Below are 27826 nucleotides of genomic sequence, written 5' to 3'. Positions count from 1 at the left end.
GGGACTATTTCATTTCCGTCTTTGTATCCATAGTGCCTGGCAAGTAAGTAATAGGGACTTAATAAATGCTTCTTCATTGACATGTAAAGTTAGTTTTGAGGTCACCTAAAATTGTGGCTTTTATCCTGTGCTTAATTAGTAGTTGGCAAATTTACCAACTATCTTTTACTACACACAAGTATTCTAGTATCCTTAAATAGTTGACATCCTTCTAGGATGTTATAAAGAATGAGTAGAAACAAAGCTTAACTCATTCTTCAAATTTGTGATATCCCTTATGTAGGTACTCCAATCTCTGTGGAAATCATTTCCCAGCTTTCCCTCCTTAACTCTTCCTGTATTAAAGAAAAATAAGTAAAACAAATGGATAAAGCGTATTTATGTTTTTACATAACTCATCCATAGAGGTTTCACCTAATATCATCAGGACTTAAGAGGAATTGATTCTACAAACCTCCAGGTTTTCTTTCACTCCTAGGAGTGACTTTGAAGGTGATGCATTGCCTAATCATAGAAAAGAGTTTAACTTACAATGTGGTTTATTAGAGGAAATAGTTCACAGAAATGTGAAAGATAGGGGATCAAATGTAGTGAAATCCTTTTGTGCTTAATTCAGTTCCATAAACATTAAGTGCCTACTATGTGCCAGGCACTGTGCTTAGAGCTGGGAATTTAAAAAGAGGCAAAAGACAGGCCCTGGCCTCAAGTAGCTTATGATCTAATGAAAAATTACCACTTTCTCCCTCCAAATTACTAAAATTATTAGCTTGCAAAGAAGACCAAAATCAGATGGTGGGGGAAGCTGGTAGCACTGACTCATTGGGTATTTTAATAGGGTCAATATTTTACATAATATAGACTCTTCTGAAGTTACTAGGTGATTGAAGAGTACTATAATCTAAACTAACAGCTTCTTCTTATCATGGAAAAGATGCAATAACTTGAAAGTAGGTGTTTTTAGAATCTCTTCAAAGTGTCTCATTTTTCATGTTATTCCAAACCTTTAGGTTACATTTAAAGTTATTATTAAGTTATTAAAATTAATCCTTAATATTTTTTTTCCAAAGTGTAGTATGCTGTGATAGCAGTTATCTCATAGTTTCTTTGTTTCTCCCATAATTTTTTTGGGGGGGGGCTAGCCAATGGGGTTTGACTTGCCCAAGGTCACACAGCTAGTAAGTGTTAAGTGCCTGAGGCCCAGTTTGAACTCAGGTCCTCCTGACTCCAGGACTGGTGCTCTATCCACTGCACCACCTAGCTGCCCCCTATAATTTCTTGATACTGTCATTTATGGGACAGCTCTTGGGATTGCCAATTTTCCTTTTGTCATAAGGAATGTAGGCTTCCCTCCTCCCTTATTGACAAAAGATGTGACTTTGGTACTAGATCTTAGATTTGCTCAAGGTCTAATCAGACAAATAGAAATACAGGTGATCATTTGGAGGTTTGTTTTTTGTTTGTTTTTTTTACTGAAAAGTTGCTCTTAACTCTGCTAGCAAAATATTCTTTATATTGGTTGGTTGGATTTTTAGTGTTTTATTAGATAGTTAGCAATCATCTGATGGTTTTTGTCACTACCTTAGTGTCTTAATGGGGAACTGAGAAGAAAACTGGTATTATGCTGCTGAGTATATTTACCTTAATACAACAGTTCATACAATCAGAAATCCGTCCTAGCTGACCTTTTTATGTTAAAAACTGGTCAGACTTAGTGTTTTTTGTTATCTGCTTATGTGTATCTGCCTAACTTCCTTGTTGGTATCTGCCAAGCTTCCTTTGCCCTGATTGTTTCCCTCCTACCCTTCTGGGATAGTAATTATACCCCTCTTCCTTCACCTCCAGAGTATCCCCAACCCTCTGGAGGAGCCTTATAGCAGTGTGCTAGAACTTTAGCAGCATCTCAGCCTAAAGTGCTTAAACTCCAAATATTAAACTAGAAAAAGAACTTCAAAATAAATATACTGCCTCTTAAATAATTGTAAGTCATTTCTCTCTCAGATGGTAACTTCGTGTTCATTCTGAATAGCAAGAAGAAATAGCCAAAGAAAGGGAAAGAATTGTTGTGTCTAAATTTTAGCAAACTTTAATTTTACCTCTCACTTCAGGGTAACTCTTGACGAGTTACTCTTCTTGGGGAAATGGGAGTAATAATTTCAGACTAATAAAAATTTTCAAGGGTAGCACCAAGGTAAGACTCAATATAATCTTCCTCTCCCAAGTTTAGAGTGAGAGTCTGGTGGAAAAAAGTGGTAAGTGAGGAGTTTACTCTTTACCATGCAAAGAGAGCTTAATTTAGAATCTAAACATCTGAGTTCTAATCCTAGTCCTGCCATTTACTGTGTGACATTGGGTGATTACCTTCATCTCTCTGGGCCTCACTTTCTTCATCTGTAAAATTAGGGGGTTGGACTGACCTCTGAGGTCTTTTTCAGTTCCAAAATCTGTATGAGAGTCGTTGAGTACAGTAACTTAATCCACACTTGAAAAGTGGGTGCATCTGGCTAGGTCCTAGATGTAATTTGTGACTTCTTCCCGCCAAGAATATCTAGCTCTTTCTACTTGGTCACCAGAAATAGTCTCCTTTCTTCAAGTTAATCCACTGAGATCTAGGTTGCTACTTTGTAAATTCATAGAGGAATATGAAAGAATAAAAAGTATGCTGTGTTGTATTAACTGTGAAATCAGAATAATTTTCTAGGACTTGTAGATTTTGTTGTTCAGTTGTGTTTGACTCTTCATGACCCCATTTCGGGTTTTCTAGGCAAAGGTACTGGAGTGGTTTGCCATTTCCTTCTCCAACTCATTTTTATAGAAGAGGAACTGAGGCAAACTGGTTAAGTGACTTGCCCAGGGTCACAGAGCTAGTGTTTGAGGCTGGATTTAAACTCATTAATATGAGTCTTCCTAATTCCAAGCCCAGTGTTCTGTTCTGGCCACCTAGCTGCCAGGATTTGTAGGTGGATCTTCTTAAATGTCTTCAAAATATATTTAAAAATTGGTTAGGTTTTAAACCCAGAAATATACCAGGGCCAATATATGAATAACTCAGGTCGTATTCTTATATTCTGTGCACAGGGTGCACATTTAATAGTGTTATATTCTGTGCAACTTTAATAGATGTTTATTGAATGGAATTTTTTATAAATGACCTAGATTAAGATGTAGAAGACATGTTTATAAGTTTGTGGCTTTGTTGGAGGGAGGAGAGTGGCAGATAGGTAGCCCAAAGGCTGCTGATGATCCAATTTTAAAATTTCAGCATGTTGGAATAAAGCAGTTCCACCAAGAAAATGGCCTTTAATAGATATAAATGTAAAGGCCTGCATTTGGATTTAAGAAAATGGGACTAAATAAGGGAGAACTTTCTTGGTTCGTGAGAAAGATAGGTGATTTCAGTTAATAAAAACTATTTAATTCATTATGTATTTGATAAAGTGCCTCACTGTTCTGTTTACTTGGAATGTAAAAGAGAATAGTCCTTGTTCTCAAGAAACTTAGATTCTGCTACCATTTGGATAGTGCTTTACATTTTGCAAAGCACTTTCATATATAATTTTCATTTGAGCCTTGCCACAACCTTGTGAGATAGGCAGAGGTATGTAAAAGTACTAACAACTTAGTTCACAAAGTACTTGAAGGTTTACAAAGCACTTACCTTATGAAAGCATTTTTTTTTTTTTAAGGCAATTAGGGTTACATGACTTGCCCAGAGTCACACAGCTAGTAAGTGACAAGTGTTTGGTCTGAGGCCAGATTTTAACTCAGGTCCTCCTGACTTCAGGACCAATGCTCTATCCACTGCACCACCTAGCTGCCCCATATAAAAGCATTTATTAAGCACCTATTATGTACCAGGGATTAAAAAAAAATGTTTTAACTTACATGGGGGAAGGAGGAGGAGAAGATAAAGATATTCACAAATAAATACAGCCTGTATATAAAGTAATTAAGTGGTAAATTGGTGGGTGATCTGGGGAAGAGCTGGGAATCAGGAAAGGCTTTTTGAAAGAGTTGAGCTGAGCTTTGAAGGGAGCAAGGGGTTCCAAGTGAGGACAGTGCATTCCAGGCCCCATGTGTGGGCCATTTCTGACGGTCTGGAGGAAGGAAATAGCGTGTAGCGTAAAGGGAACAACAGGTTGATTGGTACGTGGAGTAACTGGGTATAATGGACAATAAGTCGAAAACAAAAGCTTCACCAGGATACAGATAAAAAATGAAGACAGTTGCTTCTGTTGAGCAGCTCACACACTTAATTGTATGGACAGCACATGAGAGAATTCAGCTGCAGGGTAGATGAATAGGCTAGGAATGAAGCCAGATTCTCAGCAACTTTAACCTTGGTCAAACCAAAGAATTTGTGTGTGCGTGTACATACACATACATACATAGTGGCAGTGGAGTGCCACTGAACTTTCTTGAGCAAGGTCTGACTTGTCCTTTAGGAATATCACTTCAGCAGCTGTGTGGAGGAAGGATTGAGAGTTGTCAAAGAAAAAAATGTATTAATATTTTTCTCTTACAGCATAGGCACAAACCAGCTAAAAACTTTTTATTAATTTAACTTTCTGTGAAATGTGAAGAAATGTGAAGAAAAATCATGTTAAAATAAAGTTTTGAATTAATATTTTAGAACAGTAGTTGCTAACAACAATCACTTATCTTCAGCTAGAACTATTAAATTCTTTGTTTGACCACTCCCCTCAGGAATTGAAAGGGTCTCCTCCTTGGAATACTCTGAACAAAAAAAGGTTTTTTGGCGGGGGAATCTTCCCTCTGAATGGAAAAGAGGGTACTTCCCTACTTCCTTCTCTCTAGGTTTTCATGACATTGCTCTCTCTGGTTCTTGCTCATTTTGGTGGTTCTTCCTTTGACCACCCCTTCTCAAGTCTCCTTTGTTGGATCTTCAGTATCCAAGTTATAGCTCCAGCCTTAGTGCCTCAAAAGGCTTTGCCTTGGGTCATCATCTTTTCCCCTCCTTTCCTTTTTGGCTTGGTGATTTCTTCAGCTGCATAGATTCAGCTAACTTGGCCTTTTTGCATTCTAAATGGATAATAGTGTCAAATTTGTTGACTTGGGTAAGTCACAGGCAGAGGCAAGGTTCTTAACAATGTAAGGGTTGCTTTTTTTCCCTCTAAGTTTGGTTTCCAACCTTAATCCATTTTCCTTAATCCTTTTGTTCTTGACCTAACCCCATCTTCTTAAGGGGAAGTGTCTGGAAAGGGTTTTTAATTAGAGAATTTATTTCTTGATGATTTATAGAGAAACTGAACAAGAGGTTTCCACAGAGAGGATATTGAGTGTGGGAAGACCAATTAAGAGGCTATGATGTTGAGAAGGTAGAATTGCCAACAGATAAGTAGTATGAACATCACTGTCATGATTTTTAAGATGAGGAAGTTGAAACTTAGAAATTGTGGCCTGCACATTGCTGCCTCACTTGGTTATTGTTAGAGCCAAGAGTCAAACACAGGTTTTCTGACTCCAAGTCTTGCGTTCTTTCCACAAAACTCATACTGACTTACGTTTCTCTACAGGTGAGGGAACTGAGGCTCCAATCTGTCAAGAAACTTACCTGAGATAAGATTGCCAGTATGTGTCAAAATTGGGACTCAGTCCTGGGCCCTCTTCTTCCTCAGTACTACTTGGTGATATCATCAGTTTCCATTGTTTTAATTATAATTTCTGTACAGGTGATTCTCAGATCTATTTATCCAGCCCTAACCTCTCTCAGCTTCGAGTCTCACATCTTGAACTGCTTATTGGACATTGAACTGGAGGTGCCATAGATATCTTAAACTCAACATACCCAAAACGAAACTCATTGTCTTTCCCTCCAAACCAGCCCTTCCCTCTTTCCAGCTTTCCTGTTACTGTTTAGGTTACCACCAGTCACCCAGGCTTGAAATCTAGGTGTCATCTTCAATTCCTCTTTCCCACCCCCTCCATATCCAACCTATTGCCAAACCCTTTCGATTTATCTTCATAATATTTCTCATGTATACCGCCTTGTCTCCTCTCACACTGCCATCACCCTGGTGCAGGCTCTCATTCCCTCACACCTGGACCGTGGCAATTTTAATAGTGCCTACTTATTGATTTCCCTGCCACAAGTTTCTCTCCACAAACATGCAGGTCTGATTATGTTACCCTGCTACTCAGTAAACTCCAGTGGCCCCCTATTATCTCCGGGATCAAATATAAAATCCTTTGGCATTCAGAGCCCTTGAGGACCTAGTCCCTTCCTATCTTTCCAGTCTTCTTACACCTCTTTTCCTTCCCCCTACCTGCTCTTTAATCCAGTAACACTGGCCTCCTTGCTATTCCTTGAACAAGACACTCATCTCAACTGGGAATTTTTGCTGGCTATTGCCCATGACTGGAATTTTCACTTTTCTCCTCTTTGCCTCCTGGCTTCCATCAAGTCTCAGCTACAATCCCACCTTCTGTAGGAAGCCTTTCCTGATCCACCTTGATTCTAGTGCCTTACCTCTGGTGTTTATTTTCAGTTTATCCTGTATGTCTCTTATTTATTCATAGTTGTTTGCATGTCGTCTCATCCATTAGATTGTGATCTCCTTGAGGGGGAGGACAGTCTTCCCTTTTATTTTCATTGCTTAGCACAGTGTCCAGCATATAATAGGTACTTGCTAAGTACTATTTGGTAAATTTTTACTTAAATTCCAGTGTTCTTTCTACTTATGATTCCTCATTTGTTGTTTCAGGCTCAGTTAATAGATGTATTAACCTCCAGAATAAGAGTTCTTAATTTTTTTTTTTCTGTCATGGACCCATTCATCAATCTTTTGAAACATGGATGCCTTCTCAGAATATTTTTTTAGAAATTTCACAATTGAAGAAAATACAAAGTTTAATTAGAGGTCAGTGAAAATAAAAATGTAACTCTTTTCCCATCCAAGTTCACGAATTCTCCCTCTGCCAAATCTGTTTATGGATATTTGTGGACCCTAGTTACAAACTCATGATATAGATCATCCTCCTGTGCATCACCATTTCCCTCATCCTTGGCTGCCCCAGTCATGAGATGGCTGGACAGGAAGTGTTTGCTACACAGCAGTTCTATAGTCCTTCTAGTAAGGTGGAGGACCACCAGCGGTCCTGTCACTAGGTTCATTCAGCAGCTGTCATCTGTCCCACTGCTGCAGCCTTAGGACTGACTGGCCTTTCCATCCACCCTGCAGGTGAAATCTCTTATTTGTTGTCCTCTTTTACACAGACACAGACACAGACACACACACACACAAAATTAGGGTGTGAGCTCCTTTAGAGATAGGAACTGACTCACTTTTTTCTCTGTGTTCTCTCTCCCTCCTCCCCCTTTAGACAGTGCTTAGTATGTAGTAAGCACTTAATACATGCTATTTTACTCATTCTTTGGATTCTCATTGTCATGTCTCTAGTTTTCAATCATAGGCTTTCCTTTTGAGGGTGCTAGTGTGCACTTGAGATACTATCTTGTTGTTTCATTCTCCTTTCATGACTAGTCCATTTAATGAGAAGAGAAGACATGGAGTGATTTTGGTCTGTATTGGTGTGTGCTAATGCTAATGAAATCAGGGATGCTTGGAAATACTAACGAATTTTGAACTGTTGTGAAAGTCCATGCTTTTATGATAGTAATAATTAAAATTCACATAGTGCAGTGTAATGGAGAAGAATTTATTAAGTACTGAGGTATCAAGCATTGTACCGGGCACTGAGAATACACATAGGAAAAAATAAGACAGTCTCTGTTCTCAAAGACTCACATTATATTTGGAAGAGACACCCCATTGGAAAGTTCAACTGCAGATTACCTGGAAGGGCCTGGTGATCTTTAGACCACAGGTGACAAGGCCCAATGGTTTTTGGGGCTTAGATTTATAACCTGTTCTCCTCGCAGTAGGTATATGGTAAAGATGATTGGGTAAGGACCCCTAGAGCCTAACACAATACTGTATACAGTAGGTATTTAATAGAAATGTTGGTTGAATTGAACGACATAATTTGAAGACCCCCTTGTTCTTTTCTCTCTCTTTACTCTTTCAATCCAGCAAATGTCATTCTTTATTGTAACTAAAATGTTTAATTTTTAGAATAATGGAGCTGGGAGAAATCTACAGAGATTATCTTGTCCATATTCTTGGCAAGCATTCATCTTTATTATCTTAGATGACTATCTTATTTTAAAGGCTCTGGGAGACAATTCCACATTCTTTCTTGGTAATCTTTTTTCACTGTTTAACATGATTGACAGTAAAATTCTTCTCTGATCTAACCTAAATTCTTCATGCCTCGGTGTAAACTCATTTCCTTTTATTTTCCCCTGAGGAATATAGTATACTGGGTCTGCTTATGTCAACAGGAATTTGGAGGTACTTCACTATGATGCCTCGGGTTTTTCTTCATCTCTGATTATCGGAGCTCTTTTAATGTTTACCTGTCATCGTATTTTTCAGCCTTTAATAATTTTTCTTTTGCCTTGTGGACAGATTCTTCACATTCTTTTAGGAATAAAATAGCTTTTGTTTTCACATTCCTCTTCAGTTCATAAAAATGGAGTATTGTAGAGCTGGAATTCACCTTAGAAATGCCCTTTATTTTAGAGATGAAGAAATTGAGGTATACCTAGATAACATTTATATTGTGCTTTAAGAATCACAAAGCATTCCTTACAAGTACTTTGGTTTTTTGTTTTTGTTTTTTTAACATTTTTTTTCCTTTTTGGGCAATTGGGGTTAAGTGACTGCTCAGGGTCACGCAGCTAGTCCGTGTCAAGTGTTTGGTCTGAGGCCAGATTTGAACTCAGGTCCTCCTGACTTCAGGGCTGGTGCTCTATCCACTGCGACACCTAACTGCCCCTACAAGTAGTTTGTGAAGTAGGTTTTATTATTATCCTCATTTTACAGTTGAAGAAACAAGCTGAGAGAAGTTAGGTGACTTGTCCAGGGCCACCAAAACGAGACAGTATTTGAACCCAGATCTTCTTAATTCCAAGTTCAACATTGTGTCTGCTATGTTACCTAACTACCTCAAGTGCAGGGAAGTTTATTAAGCAAGTGATGTGTAGCTGTTTCCCATCAAGTTCCAAGCAGATTAGTATTTTAATTAAGGGCTTTATAGACATTGAGTGTAGTGAATTACCTCATCATTCATCTGTTTACATAACCTATTGTTGCTTTTTTAAAAAATACAGTAGGATTCCTTCTTATGTAGGCTTATGTAGCTGTCTCCAAAGAAACCCTATCTCTCCTCAGTTCCCTGCAATTTCCCCCATTGGCCCATCATCTTTTGGGTCATCTGTTACTCTGATTACATCCTGTATTCCTGTATGTGTTGTAGCTTCCTCACACTCACCATACACTTCCCTCTTGCCCTCTGAGTTATCTTTAGCTTATTCTTCAAAGACTGAAATGGGCTAGTCATTTATAAAACATAGCAGAAGAATATTGGTATTAATAAGATGCTCCAAATATCACCTTATTTCATAGAAAAGAAAAAGAGGCTCAGAGGTTGTGATGTGAACTTGCCCGTTGCCACAGTCAGTGTCAGAGGAGGGGCTTCCTCATTACAAAGTCAGCCATCTAAACTCTGAATAATAGCTAAGTGGTAGGCAATTCTAAAATATATTTGGACTGAACAATTGGCTTTTCAGATTCTTTGTCTATTTTGTAAAATTTAATTTTGAAAGCCTGCTTTTTGTTTGCGTTACATGCATACTCTTGATTATCAGGACCTAGAGGAGGTATAGATACTCAATAATTGATGAATATGAAAATGTAAGTGGTTATCAGCAATACTTTCTCCTCCTCTTTGCTTTTGTCTCAGCGCTTTGGAGAAACATCTGCCTTTAGGTCCCACTCTTCTAATTGGTAATTTTCTAATTGGACCACCATTTCTTTCATTTCACTAAAGCTTGGACTTGTTCTCCAGACTTTTCTTTCTCCTTGCCCTTTGAAAGCTCTCTTATATGTGTTGTCTTTCCCTGTTAGAATATAAGCTCCTTAAGGGTTGGCATTAGCCCGTTTGATTGTAAGTTCATTATCTGCTTTTTAGAAACTAGTATAAGGAACCCTTGGAAGACAAAAAGATATTAAAAATTGTGCTGTTGAGTTATGAGAACGTCGTCTTATCCACTTCAATTGATTATAAATCATTAAGATAACAGACTTAGAACTCATTGATGAAATTTCAGATTCTTTAAATTTTTCCTGGTCACTTAAGATGATTGCTTTGGTAATGCTAAAAATGCAATTATTTACAGAATGACCACATTTTAAAATGTTCCCTTTTTGGCCTTTAATTACTGGGACTAATATATTTGATGTTTTAATTAGCTTTGTTGGGGAGTGGTAGAAAACATTCATTATGACCCAGACTAAATTATAAAACTATTTTCAGTTCTGACAATGCCAGGAACCATACCTTCTGAACTAGCAACCGAATATTTGGGATGTTTTTCAGGTTGTCAGTTTAAAGATGAGTGATTAAGCATGTTTTTCTTTACTCGTAGTACACATTAGAAAAACTTTGTAATTGTTTGATATGAACAACTTGAGTCTCTTTTTAAAAAAAAATTTTTTTAGTGTTCTTTTTTATTTTTAAATTTTGTTTCAGATTCTCTCCCTCCTTCCAGCTCTTCCTATACCCATTGAGAAGGCAAGCAATATGATATCAGTTATACATGTGAAATCATGTAAAATACATTTCCCTGTTAGCCATCTTGCAAAGCAAGAAAAATAAAGTGAAAACATTGTACTTCAATTTATACTCAGATCTCATTAATTCTCTCTCTGGCAGCAGATAACATTTTTTCATCATTAGTCCTTCAGAATTGTATAGATCAGAGTAGCTAAGTCTTTCAGAGTGGATCATCATTACCATATTGTTGTTACTGTGTACAGTGTTCTCCTGGTTTTGTTCACTTCACTCTGCATCAGTTCATATAAGTCTTCCCAGGTTTTTCTGAAACCATCCTTTCTTACAGCATTTCTTATAACACATTATTATTCCATCACAATCATATACCACAACTTGATCAGCCATTCCCCAGTTGGTGGTTATCCCCACAATTTCTGATTTTTTTTTTATCACAAAGAGCTGCTATAAATATTTTTGTACATAGTCCTTTTAGAGTTCCTTTTCCTTAAAAATAGATCTATAATTCTACTGTTTGGCTTCTTTACTTCATTAGTTTTTAGCGTATCAGATACTTATTTGGAGGTAGTGTGATAAGCTAGTAGCTAGTAAAATTAAAAAAAAACAACAAAAATCCATACTCAAAATGCTAGGTAACATATCGTCTCTGGTTACTTGCTATTGTTAGGAGAAAGCATGGTATTAGGGATATCACAATAAATTTGGAGTTGGAGGATCTCATTCAAATACTAGCCTTTTTGTTTACTATATCTGTGACTTTGGACAAAGAATTTAACCTCTGGTCCTCAGTTTTGTTTTCTATCAAACGAAGATTGGGCTAAGTAATCCTGCTTTCTAGCTCTAAATCCTATGAAAGCTTTAAAAAATAAGTACATTTGAGATTCATCTTAAAGGTCCTAGTAGTATCACTGTTATTGTCAGCAGTAGTTTTACTGAATGTTTTCACTGCTTCCTGAATATTACAGAATTTGTAACTAGTGTTTTTTCCCACATTTAATAGCATTTTATTTTGTCCAGTTATGTGTAAGGATAGTTTTCAACACTCCCTTTTATAAAATTTTGAGTTCCAAATTTTTTTCTCCCTCATATTTCCCCTCCCCAAGATGGTAAGCAATCTGATATAGATTATACATGTACAGTCATATTAAACATTTCCACATTAGTCATGTGGTGAAAGAAGAATCATAACAAAAAGAAAAACAAGGAGAAAGAAAAAAAAATGAAACAAAACAAAATCAGTGTTCAGACTCCATTCTTCTTTCTCTGAATGTGGATAGCATTTTCCATCATGAGTCATTTGGAATTGTCTTAAATCATTGTATTGCTGAGAAGAGCTAAGTCTATCGTAGTTGATCATCACACAATGTTGCTGTTACTGTGCACAGTGTTCTCCTGGTTCTGCTTACTTCACTCAGAATCAGTTCATGGAAGTCTTTCCAGGTTTTTCTGAAATCTGCTTGCTCATCATTTTTATAGTACAATAGTATTCCATGACATTCACATACCACAACTTGTTCAGCCATTCCTCAATTGATTCATCTCAATTTCTAATTGGTTGACTTGCCAAGGGTCATACAGCTAATATATGTCAAGTGTATGATCTGAGGCCGGATTTGAACTCAGGTCCTCCTGACTTCAGGGCCAGTGCTCTAGCCACTCAATTTCCAATTCTTTGCCACCACAAAAAGAGCTGCTATAAATATTTTTGTACGTGTCAGTCCTTTTCCTGTTTTTATGATCTCTTTAGGATACAGACCTAGTCATGGTATTGCTGGATAAAAGGGTATGTGCAGTTTTATAGTCCTTTGGGCATAGTTCCAAATTGCTTTCCAGAATGGTTGAATCAGTTCACAATTCCACCAACAATGCATTAGTTTTCCAGTTTTCCCACGTCTTCTCCAACATTTATCATTTTCCTTTTCTGTCATATTAGCCAATGTGATAGGTGTGATGTGGTACCTCAGAGTTTTGATTTGCATTTCTCTAATTAAGTTTCATATGACTATAGGTAGCTTTAATTTCTTCATCTGAAAACTGCCTGTTCATATCCTTTGATCATTTATCAATTGTGAAATGACTTATAATCTTATAAATTTGATTCAGTTCTCTATATATTTGAGAAATGAGGCCTTTATCAGAGACACTTGCTGTAAAAATTGTTTCCCAGCTTTCTGTTTTCTCTCTAATCTTGGTTGCATTGGCATTGTTTGTGCAAAAACTTTAATATCATGCAATCAAAATTATCCATTTTGCATTTCATAGTGTTCTCTGTCTCTTGTTTGGTCATAAATTCTTCTGCATGGATCTAACAGGTAAACTATCCCTTGCTCTCCTAATTTGCTTGTGGTATCACTCTTTGTCTAAATCATGTACCCATTTTGACCTTATCTTGGTATAGTGTGAGATGTTGGTCTGTGCCTAGTTTCTGCCATATTATTTTTCAGTTTTCCCAGAAGTTTTTGTCAAATAGTGAGTTCTTATCCCAGAAGCTATAGTCTTTGGGTTTATCAAAGAGTAGATTACTATAGTCATTTACTACTATGTCTTGTGTCCCTAACTTATTCCACTAATCCAGAATTTATAACTAGTAAAGACATGTTCTTTAATCGAAGGTAACTGAAATCATGAAAATTCTGTTTGGACAGGACTCAAAGGAGGGAGGAAATTCTGAGAACGTTTTTAAAAATAGTAATAAAATAGCTCCCATAAATCACTGCTATAGTTGTGATTTCCTTGTATTATTTCAAATGGCTCCTTTGTTAATTAGTCTTGATTTTTAAAAAAATCAGAATATTATGTTAACTATTGAATGTCCCTCAATTATGTAATTTCTTTGGTCACTTTATCACTTAAGAAATGTCATTCACATAGTATTCTGGTATCTGATGTATAGCTTTTTGTTGTGGTTCGTGGAAGATCTTAAAAGCAAACTTATTTTTAATAAATGCTTTTCTTGGTCTAATATTATAAAATATATGTGATGCTTTACATTACTTTTAAAAACTGCTGTTTTGCTTGAATTAAGTAACTGAGTTCAGTCTCCTGTGATATATTTTTGGCAATGATTTTCTTGATTTGAATGTGGTTTGGTGGATAAAAACACTGAACTGAAAGTAGAGAGACTGGGTACTTCTATATCATCTGTAGTATAACATTCAGAGAGAAAGTGTCTAGTCTGATTTCTTCCATCTGTAAAATAGACATTTCCTATAGCTGTGCTATGAAGAATTAATTAGTTAAAATACAAAGTACTTGGTATGCTTAAAGAGGTAGAACATACTCTTTTACTTTATTATTAAGCTGTATCTTCGTTACAAGTCACTTCCAAGAAGTCTCAGTTAAACATACTTGGAGAAGATAAAACCTCGGGTCAAATACCCCAGACACTTAATAGTTGTATAATCCTGGGCAAGTAACTTGGCTCTTTGTGCCTCAGTTTCCTCATATATAAAATGAGAGGGTTGGACTAGGTGGTCTCTGAGGTATTTTTCAGCTTTCAAATTTTATTTCTGTAAGACAGATCAGCTATATACACATCCTTGGACTTTGACATCTTTCTTTAAATAAAATATCACTTGAAATGAGTTATGTGATGAGTCCATGTTAAATTATCATTAGTATATTCATGGAAAGGGAAGCTACAGAGGTGTACGTTAAATATGCAATCATATTGGTGAGATACCGAGTTATTCCTAAATCAAGATTTGACCATTTCAAGAAGTCTTAGCATAAAAAGGAGGTACAAAAATTGGTGATGTAGTGTTGGCATAGATAGGAACACCTGAGTCAAGCTCCACTTCTTACACAGACTAGTTGAAGGATCTTGTACAAGTCATTTAACATCTGAATGTCCCAGACTCTGAAACTTCTAAAAAAAAGTTCCAAATCTGCAATAAGAGAGGTTGTTCCCACACTCGAGACTTCACAGATCTGGACCAATTGAAGAAGTCTTGACTGATGGAAATTCGTATTTGAATTACTTGTGATTTGATGAACTTTATGGACTATGGACAGTTAGTTTCCGGTTCTTTTTCTGAAAAATGAAAAACTTGCCCCAGTTAACTAACTCAGAGAGTGGTTGTGAGGAAAGCATTATAAGCCTTAATGTGATATTTAAGTAAGTTGATGATAAATCTTCAGTTGAGGTGACTTTTGAAGGAAACTTTGGTTTCCATGAGGCTTTGGTATGGAGAGAAGGCGATTCCCAAATCTTAACCAGAACCAGGAGGACTTCTGACTCCTAGTCCAGTGTTCTTTCTATTTTATAAAGATGCTTGTTAAATGATGAACATCTTCCATAGAGACATAGCATAAAGGAGACACATTCCTTTAGATTCAAGATTAATTATAGTCACAACTGATAAGACTTACTCTCCCAACACTATCTAAGCAAATAATTGTCCTGCATACAGACTCTGGAGAGGAATCTACTTTTATTTCCATTGAGCAGAACCAAAATTGGTTAATATTTCTTCATTTGTTAAAGGGGACTAACAAAAATGTCCTGTGGATTCTTGAAGGCCAGTAGTATTAAATTTGGCTCACTCTGCCTATTGGATGTCCATCACTGTTCCTCTACTTCTGAAGCGTAACAACTCAATCCCAGAAAGAGCAAACATTCTCACAAAAATTTGTACTGAATTTTTCAATTGATTGCTATGCTCAATACTTGGGACAATAGTCTTATTTTTAAAGCCAAGTCTGAATGAATATGTAGCTAGAATAACATTATTAGGGTCATCTCTATATTTTCCTGGTCCAAAATTCCCCTTCCTCTAATCTACTTAGACAGAGGCTTGGAAAGACTTTGTTGATTTATCCACCTATTTCTGGGTCACTGAGAACTCTTTTGAGTTCTAGAAGTTCCTGGAAAACCAGTTGGACCAGTATGTGCCTTTTCACTACATAGTGCTGATAGATCCTTCTCTCCCAAGAAGTATAACATGAAACATGAAACAAAATAGGTCATTCTGGGATATCAGAAATTGTTGATTTTATACATATGTGTAATGCAATAGTTAACTGCTTTTTAAATATGCCGGGAGTTAATGACAGCTGTTGTTATTAGTTTGATATTTTGAAAGATTGATGATTTCATTAGTGTGGACTCCTTCCATTCATTCAGTTAGCAACCTCTCCACATTTCTTGAATACTGTGACCAAAAATATTTTTTATGGTTGCTGACTTTTGATGACCCTTTCTGTACTTGTCTGGAGCAGCCCTCCAACTCACAGTGTGTCACTGGCCCCGTATTTTAAGTTTGGTAAAATTAGTACTAAATATTATTATACCTACCAGAGCTTTTGCTCCTCTACCTTAGCCTTTGAGTAACTAGAGTCATTTCCACACCATGAGGTAACACTCTTTGGAATTTAGAACAGGTGTTCTTAATCTTTTTTGTGTATTTAGCAGTTTGAGGCTCATGACTTCCTTCTCAGAAGAATGTTGTCTATTGCCATTATTGAAGAAATCCTAAATTTAAGTCAGTTAGTGAAATCCAAGTTCACAGACCATCTGAAAATCTATCTGTGGACACCCTTTAAGATACCCTGCTTTAAAGGATGAGTATTTGCCCATGGGAGGATACATTGATTCAAGTGATCGCTGCTGCTGTTCAAAATGTTTCAGACTTGCCTTTAGAGCCTGTTGCATGTTTTTAGAAATCTCTTCAGTGGTGGCAAATTTTTATCCTTTGGAAGTGAATATTATTTTTGTAAATAACCAAAAGTTATTCTTAGTATTTGTAGATAAGATAATTAATCAAGCCATTTTTAGTTTAAAAGAAAAAGTTACAAGGATCAATTGGATACTTAATTTTCTTCTGGTTCTGATGCCAGATCCAAAAGTGTAGAGTTCCAGGGGCAAGCAGTGGCAAAGTTAATAGAATAACTGTTTATTATCCCAAGGAGGTTATACTGTATTTTGAAATAAATGACACTTGGTAAAATAGGTTGCTAGTGTATTTGTTTAAATGAAAAATAATCTTTATATGACTACTGCATGGAGAATACATATTATGCTCTTGAAAAACCTTATTTTAAAATTTTTTATGAACTTAATCTTCAGTCATAAATAAATATACAAAGAACAAAAAAAGATTGCATCTGAAGCTTTACCTACAATTTGTTTCAGAAAGTGTATATTATATTTAACAAGATTGTAACAAAATTGCCCTGTTTGCACTGTTGTTTGGATTTTTGCTTTCTTCTGTGTATTTGCATTGATGTTTTTACTTTATTTTTTCTCTATCATCCCATGAACTTGTCTGTTCAAATCCCAGTAGAAGCCACCTTTCTTTCTACCAAATGGGTATAGTCAAGCAAAAAAATAAGACTTTGTGCCAAAGATGGTGTTTGAGCTGCGGCTTAAAGGGAGGGAGGAACTCTACTCTGTAAGGAGGAGGTAAGGAGAGAGTGCATTCCAGGCATGTGAGGCAGCCAGTAGTACATGGTCGCAGAGGTGGGAGGTGTAGTGTCCTGTATGAGGAACAAAGAAAAGACCAGCTTGGTTTACTGAATATGAGAGAGAGCATAATGTCCAGTGAAGTCTCCCCCTCCCCCCCCCCAAAATAGTTTGGGGCCAGGTTATGGAGTTTAAAGCTAAACAGGTTGTTTTATTCTAGAAGCAATAGGCTGAAGTTACCAGAGTTGATTGAATAAAGGAAGTCATGTAGTCAGATCCATACTTTAAGGAAGATCATTTGTCAGCAGTGCCTCTTTGTATAGCAGTGTATGTATAGATTGACTGCAGTAATGAGAGACTGGAGGCAAGTAGATTTTAGGAGTCTCTTAAGAGTAATCTAGGGGCAGCTAGGTAGTGCAGGGAATAGAGTAAAGCCCTGGAATCAAGAGGACCTGAGTTCAAATCTGGCCTCAGACACTCGACACTTACTAGCAGTGTGACCCTGGGCAAGTCACTTAACTCCATTGCCTAGCCAAAAAACAAACAAACAAAAAAGAGTAATCTAGGCTGAAAGTAATGAAGGCCAGAAGTAAGGTGGTAGCTTGTGAATAGAGGCAAGGGGTCTTATGCTTTGATGTTGTGGAGGGAGAAAGGGCAAGATATGGCAACTGAATATGTAACCTCATGCTGTGCAGTTTTGTTGTTGTTCTGTCGTTTCAGTTGTGCCTAACTCCTCTTTATGATCCCATTTGGAGTTTTCTTGTCAAAGATACTGGAGTATTATGCCATTTTCTTCTCTGGCTCATTTTGTAGATGAGGAAACTGAGTCAAACAGGGTTAAGTGACTTGCTCAGGGTCACACAGCTAGTAAGTGTCTGAAGCTGCATTTGAACTCCAAGTCTAGTGCTTTATCTACTGTGCCACTTAGCTGCCCTTGTGCAATTTTTACTTTTATCCTTTTGTAATTCTTCCAGAGAGCACGTCCTTATTATACTGAAGGTCTTCTTCTGATTCCTTTTAGTGTTTTGAAAGTATCAACGTAGCAATCAGGAAAGTGATCTCTTCTCTTCTTATACATGAGCTTGCTATCGTTTATGCCATTTTTTATTCACAAGACATCATTGGTATGTGCTACAATCTACTTTAACTCACTGTGTCTTTTTCTTGTCCTTTGGATCACTTGCAATTTGATTTCTTCTGAGATTGTACTATTATATGATTTGTAGCCATACAGGCATCATTAGAAGAGTAAGTGTCAGAGGCTATTACAGCGGGGGACCTTTGAAAGCACTGTCCAGTTTCTAAGTATTATCCAGCTGGATCCTGGCAACTGTTTTCTCTGGGTACAGTTCATATTATAGTCTAGCCATAGACTTAGTCCAAAACATGTGTTTGTTTATTTTGATGGACTGAGTGGGTTTTCTATCCAGCTCAGATTTCCTTTGTAATAATGTATATTTTATTTTATACATCTAAAGACATTATTCGGAAAAGGTCTGTTGGTTGCACCAGACTGCCAAAAGGGGTACATGACACAAAAAAAGTTTAAGAATACCTGATCTAGTTGCATCACTTGACAATTTATAAAAGATGAAGAACACAAGGAACCCAGTTTCTTTATATCTTTCCCAGAATTGGTGACACTAAAGCCTAGGAGTCATAAGAATAATTTAAAATCCTTTAATAGTAACTGAGTTTATTCATTAGGGCACTAATTATCAGCTGACACTGAATTTAGAAGGTTTCAATCCCATTTCCATCCATGAAGGACTAACAGTTCTCTCTTTTAGTGGAGGTGGGGTAGAGGTGATGTACAGCAGAAAATAGACATTCTCTATCAGCTCCTGTCTCTGCTGAAATGTTGGAATGAGCAAGTGTAGCCTTCATTTCTACTTTTAGTTAAATGTGTAGTGCTAGCTCCTTGGAGGAAAGACCAAAGAAAGAGACTAAAATCTCATTCTATATCATCTGGACTCAAATTGGTATTGAGAAATTTAGGTCACTCTCAAGAAAAGATCTTGTGTTCTAGTGATCAGATTCATTCATGAGAAATTCTCATTAGCTCATCATAACAACATGATCTGTGTTAGGGCAGATTATCTCTTGTGGCTAGTATTGCTGCTTATTATTTTCATGTTACATATTTGATTTTTGCTTCTTGAGATCTAAATGGGCATTAGAACCTTCATCTTTCATAGGTTCATACTTAAAAGGATTATGTAGTGAACTTGTCTCATTTTGGCACTTAATCATTTGCAGATTTTCATTACTTTTTCACTGTTTTGTGTTTGTATACCTTGTATACCAAAGTATACTCAAATTGGAGTATACTTTTCTAAGGGTAGATAATGTTTTATTGAGAAACTCGCCAAATACTGAACTTGTGACAGGTAAGTAACTCCTTTGTAGTAATGACTAATATATACACTATTTCCTCTTACCTGCTGAAAGGGTTCTCTCTTCACCACCCTAACTTAACAGGGCTAATGGCTAGTCTTGTGAATTCTTCAGTCTTATATTTCTTCTCTACCACCTTCTGTCCCTTCAAGATAATCTCATGTATGTTAGGTTCTCTTCCTTCTTTCCTCTGTGCCTTTGCTACTTAAAGTTTAACTCTGCCTAATGAATTCCTTCTTGTACATATACTATTATTTAATTCCTTCATCGCTTTTCTTATTTCTTACCCAGGTTTACCACATCAAAATCTATTCTCTGTCTCCATCACTCATTCCTTTCCCTGACCTTCCATTTTGTGGGCAGGTAAATCATAATCTTGATTCTGTGGTGTATTCTTATAAGGAAGCTGAAAGTTTTTAAAAGTGAAATTCGACATAACAAAAACCAGGGCCAGTAGCCTAAATTAGGCCTTTCAAAGTGGCTACAAGTGACAGAAGTCTGCCTACTGGTCATTTTAATTTTTTTCCCTCAGTGGAAAAAATTTAAATGCAAACTATTCAGCTTTATTTTGGTTTTCTTCTCTTTTTCACTGAAAAGCCATCAATCAACAAGCATTTATTATGTTCTGGGCACTGTGCTGAGTGATTGGGCATACAGTAAAGAATAACAACAGCCTCTCCCCTCAAGGAGATTACATTCTAATAGGTGAAGACAGCATATATAAATTAATACATGCAAGATAAATACAGAATAGCTTAATGGTAATTTTAATGAGATTTTTTTGCCAGAAACTGGAGCTGGGAGAGAGACGGGGGCCTTCTTGAAGAAGGAGGTGACTGGAATTAAAGGAAATTACGGATTCTAAAAGTTAGAGGTTGGGAACGAGAGAGCATTCCAAGTATGGGGAATGCCATGCAAAGGCATGGAGATGAAACACCTAGATTCCTGTCCTGGACTCCTCCTCTCACCCCGCCCCCCCATAGACCAGTAAGTTGTTGAATTCTGTTGTTTCTCTTTCCACAGCATCTTTTTCCTCTGTTAACTTGTCTTCACTCACACAGCTACCACTCTAAGTTCAGTCCCTCATCACATCTTACTTGTACTGTTGCAGTAACATCTTCATTGGTCTTATTTCTCCAGTCCATCTTGCGCACAGCTGCCAGGGTGATTTTCTTCAGTATAGGTCCGATTATGTTCCCCCCTTCTCAAACTGCAGTGGCTCTCTGATACCTCTAACATCAAGTATAAACTTCTATCTTTGACATTTAAAGGTCTTCACAACCTGGCCCTGTCATACCTTTCCACATTATTACATTTACTCTTCTACAGGCACTCTGCCACGACAGCCTTATCGCACTTGTTCACATTCAATATTCTATCTCCAGGTTCTTTATTGGCACTGGCAGTGCTTTGCTTTGTGCCTTCTTCCTCACTTTGACATATTGGAATCTCTGGTTTCTCAAAGATGTTAGCTGAAGTACTGCCTTCTGCTTAAGGCATGTTCTTGTTTGCCAAAAGAATAGGGCCTTTCCTCCTAAGGCTATCTTGTATCCATTTTGTGAGTGTTTTTTATATACATATACGTACACACAGACATGCTATATACATATGTCTCCTTATATAGAATATAAACTCCTTGAGGGTAGGAATTGTCTCCTTTTTGTTCTCTCCCCCCCACTGGCACTTAAGTCACTTAATAAATGCTTGTTGATTGAATGATGCTTATTTCTGGGTAGGATATTGAGGCACTTTATGATGGAGTTTCACTATATTTTAATTTCCAAATTCATGTAATTTGTCCAAAACATTTCTATCACAGTTATATAAAATTGATCTGTTTTTTTACAGCTATTAAATTCTAACATATAACCTTTTAACAGGGAACTTGTAACCACAAGAGGAAATTTCACTTTTATAAATGTGTTTTGAAAACATGAACAAAGTTCTAATTCTGTTCATCCTTAACACTTAATGTTGGAATTGTTACAGGAACTAAATGTGTTCAGTTAAATTTGGCTCTCAACTATTGCCCATATAAGCTGACTCATGAAGGAAATGGCACAAGTTATAGCTGAAATTTCCAGTGAAAATGTGAAGTAGAACCTAATATGCAAGAATTTAAATTACAGTTACAAGATACTAATGAATAGTTAAGGCTTTTACAATATGTATTTGGTTTTATTTCAAAACATAAGGAATCCTAGCGTTTTTCTCTCAACAGCCATCTTAAAAACTAGACCTTATTGATTTTAAAAAAAACTCATATTCATAAGAGTGATGTTTAATGCTGTACAGTCAAAATAAATAGATAATGATGTGCAAGATTTTAGACACGCTCCTCAGATTGTAATTTAGACCTAAAAAGCTGGTTTATATTTCATGTAGGGTATTTGTAATGCCTGTCAGTCAGAATTCTTCAACTTTATCTAAGTTGTGTAACTGATACATTTTTAAAAGGTTTTTTTGTTACATTAGGACCAAAAGGTAAGAAGTGTAATTATTTATGTTATTATTTGTTTGCATGGAGTTATTCAATAAATAATAGTAGAATCTTCTGATTACCTTACTAATAAAAAGATGAAGATAAGTTAATGCTAGGCTAAGTGAAAAACAGTAAAATATAACTCACAGCATTTTTTTAAAATAATGAATTCTATTTTCTTTTATAGGGAAATCTTCATTGACAATTCAGTTTGTTGAAGGCCAGTTTGTTGACTCTTACGATCCAACCATAGAAAACAGTAAGTAGTATTTGTAAGTATTTATAAAATGGGAAGCCTTTTTTTTGGTACACAATTCTGAAAAGAGCCATTGTTTTCTGGAATCCTAGAATCTTAGTTGACTAAGTATGAACATCTTAACCTGAGCATGAAACCCCTCACTAACACTTGAAGTAAGATGCCATCTCCAGTGATAGGGAATTCATTACCTACTAAAGCCACTCTCTTCATTTTTCTCTTATAGTAAATTGTACGTTTCTGTCCTAATAAATGAAAATTTCTTACTTACTGATAACTTCACCCCATTGTTTCTGGTTTCACCTTGTGAGGCAAAGTAGATTGACTTCAGTTTAATAAACCTTAAAATATATGAAGGAAAAAACCATGCTGTCCATATCCAGTAGATCTTCTCTAAGCTAAATCTCTTCCAATTTCTTGAACTGACCTTGACATCACAGTTTTGAGTCTCATTATCATTCTGTCTACGTTCTTTGCTGTAGACACTGTGCTTCTATGAATATAGTCTAAGATCACATTCACTATTTTTAGTTGATGTGTTCCATTGTTGATTTTCATTACGCTTGTAGTCCACTAAAATTTCCCATGTCTCTTACTTTTTTTTTCAATTTTTGAAAAATTATTGATAAATCTTGTTTTGTCATAGCAAATACTTCCATAAAAACCCCCCACAAACAAACAACTCCCTGGAAAGGTTATTTTCTTGGTTTTTAACAAAATCAAGGGAGATATCCCTTAATAGTATGGTACTAACTCTGGCCATTATTTGAACAAAACTTTATCCTTTTTCCATGTTGTCTCTTGTTTACATTGTTGTAATCTTGTATATTATTTTGCTTGTGCTTTGTTAACTCTCTGTTGCTCCATACAAATCTCCCCATATGTCTTTATTGTTCCTTTGGATACAGTACTATTCCCTTATGCTCATATGGTAAATTGTGCCCTCCAGGAGGCCACATGAGTCCTCGAGGCCAAAGGTTCCCCACCCCTAGAGGGCCGTGGATTTGTTCTGTGAAGTTTGGATTCAGTCAAAGGGCTGCACTTGAGGACCTAGAGGGCCTCGAGGTCACAGGTTCCCCACCCCTGGTAGCTGCTCCCCACATTTAAGAATTCTTCATGTTTTAGCCACTTGGGTTCACATTTTTCCCCTAGCTTTTTATAATCACAAATAATGTTATAAATATTTGTATATAGTAATCTCTTCCTACTGTTAACTTTCTTGGGAGTAGTGCCTTAATAGTAGGCTGGTCAATGAAACAGTTTAGTAATCTTTCACACATAATCTTCAGTTTTGGCAGAACAATTTAAGTATTTCACGGCTCTTCCACGAGTGAATTAACTCAATTCGACAGTACGTCTAGCATTGAGTATGTGTGAGACACTGCTAGCTTCTGGGATGCAAACATAAAACTGAAGGTGTCATGAGGGCTCTTTGTCCTCAAATGGCTTATATTCTAGTGGGATGGGGAGAGATACGATATGCACACAGTTAATAGAGAACCCCTGGAGTTAATCGAGCAGAGGGATGACTCAGTCAGTCTTAAGATTTAGAAATACCACTTTGGCAGCTATATGGACAATGGATTGAGGAGTGAGACTGAATTAAGGGAGAACAATCAGGAAGGTGTTGCAGCACTACAGTATTACAGATGAGATGTGATGAGATCCCAAACTAGATAGTAGAAATACAATATGGCAAGAAAGGGATAGACATGTCATGTTTTAGAGATAGAAATAATTATTTTGAAACTTATTGTATGTGGAAGGTGAGGGAAAATGAGCTTTGAGGATGACTCCAAAGTTGTGAAACTTGGTAATTGGAAGGATAGTGGTGTCCTTAACAGAAATAAGGAGGCGAGGAAGAGAGGCAGGATTAGAGGAGAAGATGAGTTTTCTTTTTGGGTGTGTTGAAATTGAGATGCCTATAAAGTTGGTGTTGAAGGAGTAGAGTTCTGGAGAGAAATGAAGGCTGTATATGTGAATTTGGGGGTCATCATATAGTGATAATTGAATCCCTATGAGGATGATGAGATCACTGAGACAAAAGAGACCAGGATAGAGCCATACAGCCATACATGATGATCCTACAAAAGAGACTGAAGAAAGCAATCAGAAAAGTTAGGCACGAGTCAGGAAAGAAATGTCATGAAATCTGGGGGAGGAAAGAATGTTCTGGAAAGGAGGGTGAGTGGAAGAAGTGAATAAGAAGGATTGTGATTGAGAAACGGCCTTTGGATTTAACTTTGTGTACCTACTTACCTTCTCATAGCCCCAGAATGCATTTTTCTACCAGATAGCAGCTTTGTTAATTCAATGTTAGTTACCACAAGGTTGTTTTAATTTGTATCTGTCTGATCGGTAGTGATTTTGACCATTTAGAAATTAACTAAATTTCTGTTTCTTCTTTTGAAGATTATTCGTATCTCCTGGGACTTTGTCATTTTCGTATGACCTGCTTATCAAAGCACCATATGCCTCACCCTCTACTTAATGCTGTTGACTATTTTTTTTAATTCAGGACTTCTGCATTTATCATTTCTAAATTTCATATCCTGTTAAGATCTTTTCCTGTCTCTGTTATTCAATGTATTAGCTGTCTTTCCTAGCTTCATCCTGTTTTCTGACATTTGATAAGCATCCCATCTAGATCTCCATCCCTGTCATTGATGAAAAAGTTGATGGTAACAGGGGTAGCCTTCTCTCCTTTGCAGTGTGGGAGAACTGTGGGGGTGGAACTCTGCACATCATGTCAGACATGGTGGATATGTTGCTTAGCTGTGCTGCGCTGCTTCCCCCCTCCTTTTTTTATCTTTTGTATAAAGTGGTGGAGGGGGAGGGATTGTGTATTGAAAAAGGAATGTGATATAAAAACAAAAGATGATAATACCTTTTTTGAAGCATCTAATGCAGATATGAATTTATAATCAAACTAGGGGGATCAGAGATTCCAAAAGGAATCCAAATATTCCCCACTGATACTGTGGTGCAGTGGAAAGAACACTGGATTTTGAATTGGAGAATCTGGGTTTGAGACCTGACACTTCTTATACTTGTGTGATCTTAGGTCAGTCACTTAGCCACTCTTGGACTCAATTTTCTTATCTATACACTGAGGAGGTTGAGTTAAATAAACACTAAAGGCCCTGCCAATTCCAAATCTATAATCTTGTGATCATCTTCTACTGGACCGGATTCCAACACTTGAATTGAATGTAGGAGTTCATACACCTAAGGCCTGCATTGGCTCCTTTATGATACTAGTGTGCTTCAGGTCAAAGAATAGTAGTAGGGGCATTCCCAGACGTTTCCTGGACCTGGTTTCCTTTTGAACCATTGAAGTGAGGTGGAATAAATGCTGTAGAAATTGAGATTTACGTCCCGCTTTTGATACTTCCTGGCTTTGTGCCCACAAGTAAATCATTTAGGATCAAAGACCTAGCGCTGCGTTTGTTACCTCCTCTGTAAAATGGGAATTATAATACCTGTAATACCTATCTTATAGGGTTGCTAGAATCAAATATGATCTGTAATACTAAATGGCAGCATTAATTAGGCATAAGGGAGTAAGAGTAGGCCCAAGCTTAGGCAGAAAAGACCATATGGGGTTCCTTGGTTTATTTCCTTCCTTTTGCACCTCAGCTTCTCCATATTAGTCTTGTTTATCTTTTCTTTCTTAGAACATAGTACTATTCCATTACATTTGTGACTCGCAATTTGTTTAACTACTCCCCCAGTTGATGGATATCAACTAAACTTTGTTTTCAGTTCTTTGCTCCTATAAATATTTTGGTATATATAGAGCTTTTCTTTTTTTGTCAATGACTTTCTTGGAGTTATGCCTAGTAATGGAATCTCCAGGTCAAATAATATAAACATTTTAGATACTTTATTTGCATAATTCCAAATTGCTTTCCAAAATGGTTATACTCATTTACTGTTCCATCAATAAAGCATTTGTTACTTGAAGTGAAACCTCAGGGTTGTTTTGATATATGTTTCTTATATTATTAGTCATTTGGAACAGTCTTTCATAAGGTTATTAGTAATTTGCAATTCTTCTTTTGAGAACTGTTCATTTACATCCTTTGACTACTTACCTACTGGGGAATGGCTTTTGGTCTTAGATATTTTTATTAGGTGTCTATGTAGCTTGTATAACAAGCCATTACCCGAGAAATTTCATACAAAGATTTTTTTCTAGTCATTACCTCCTTATCCTATATGTATTATTTTATGTGTGGGCAAAAGTTTTTCAATTTCATGTTATCAAAAATCTTCTCTTTAATTTGTTTTTGATAATGATCTTTTACATCTCGATCATAAATCTGTCGTGAATCTTTTTGCAGTATTTATACGGCATGAGATGTTGATCTAGACATAATTTCTGCCAAATTGCCTCAGATTTTTTTTACTTGTTTTAGTCAAATAATGAGCCTTACCCGTCTGGTTAGAGTCCTTGGGTTTATCATACCCTGTGCTACTAAGATAGATTGCTTCTGGATCGTATGTGCTTAATTTGTCCAACTAATTAACACAACTAGTACTAGATAGTTTTGTTGACAACTGCTTTGTTCAATAATTGGACAGTTTGTAATGCTGGGCTCCATTCCTTTCAATTTTTTTTTTCATCATTTCCCTTGAGATTCTTGACCTTTTTTTCCTCCAGATGAATTTTTTATTTCTGGACTAGTGCAGAAGTTTTTCCACTGCCAACATCTTGGCATAGGAGACGCATTTTAATTGTATTGACCACTGTACTGTTTCTCTCCTACAAACTTGGAGAAATTTGGGAGTGGGATGGGGAATTATTGAGGTGTTAGAGTGGAAGCAGTTACATATCTTTTAGGTAGATTTTTTTAAGCTATTTTTTTCCTACCTAATTCTTTTTAATACAAAATGAACCAGTTGGGGTAGGAATGGGGTATCCACAGATTCTCTAGTTAAAAAATATTTTCTAGCACTATTTTTTTTGTTTTGTTTTGTTTTGTTTTGTTTTGTTTTGCTACGCAATGTGGTTAAGTGACTTGCCCAGGGTCATACAGCTATTAAGTGTCAAGTGTCTGAGGCTGGATTTGAACTCAGGTCTTCCTTGACTTCAGGGCTGGTGCTCTATCTACTGCACCCTCTAGCTGTCCCCATAGCACTATTGCTTTTTGAAAATAAAAGGAGCCTTGAGGCAGTTAGGTGGTGCAGTGACTAGAGCTCTGGCTTTGGAGTCAGGAGGACCTGAGTTCAAATCTGGCCTCAGACATTTGACACTTACTAGCTGTGTGATCCTGGACAAGTCACTTAACCCTGATTGCCTCATCAAAAAAAAAAAAGAAAGAAAAGAAAAGGAACCATATCTTACTTTTGAAGTTTCATGGGCATAGCACGATGTATAGTCAACTGAAAATATTCTGTTGTCTAATAACAGTAGTGATAATACTTAAAAAATAGATGATTTACCTTTTTCTGTTGTGCAGATTGAAAAATTTTGTGATGAGTACATTAAGGATCTCTGAATCCACAACTCTCTTTCTTAAAAATAGGATTAAGCCAACATCTTCCTCAAAGGAAATGTATCTATTGAAAACACAACTGAATCCTATCCCTCAAATTGCTAATTGGTTTGGGAAAATTATTTTTCCCA

At 36.6% G+C, this 27826-nt stretch overlaps 1 protein-coding gene across 1 annotated transcript in view; it reads left to right on the top strand.

Annotated features, from left to right (window-relative positions):
• RHEB (Ras homolog, mTORC1 binding) overlaps nucleotides 1–27826 on the top strand; it is a 63266-nt gene that overhangs the window by 4515 nt on the left and 30925 nt on the right. Inside the window, exon 2 of the mRNA XM_027841067.1 lies at nucleotides 22126–22197. Within this exon, the coding sequence (XP_027696868.1) occupies nucleotides 22126–22197 (72 nt within the window). The remainder of the gene's footprint in view (nucleotides 1–22125; nucleotides 22198–27826) is intronic.

This window comes from Vombatus ursinus, unplaced genomic scaffold (genome assembly GCF_900497805.2).
Source record: "Vombatus ursinus unplaced genomic scaffold, bare-nosed wombat genome assembly UNPS02014852.1, whole genome shotgun sequence".
Taxonomy (NCBI): Eukaryota; Metazoa; Chordata; class Mammalia; order Diprotodontia; family Vombatidae; genus Vombatus; species Vombatus ursinus.
The sequence above is the reverse complement of the archived record's forward strand: the minus strand, read 5'-3'. Positions and strand labels throughout refer to the sequence as shown.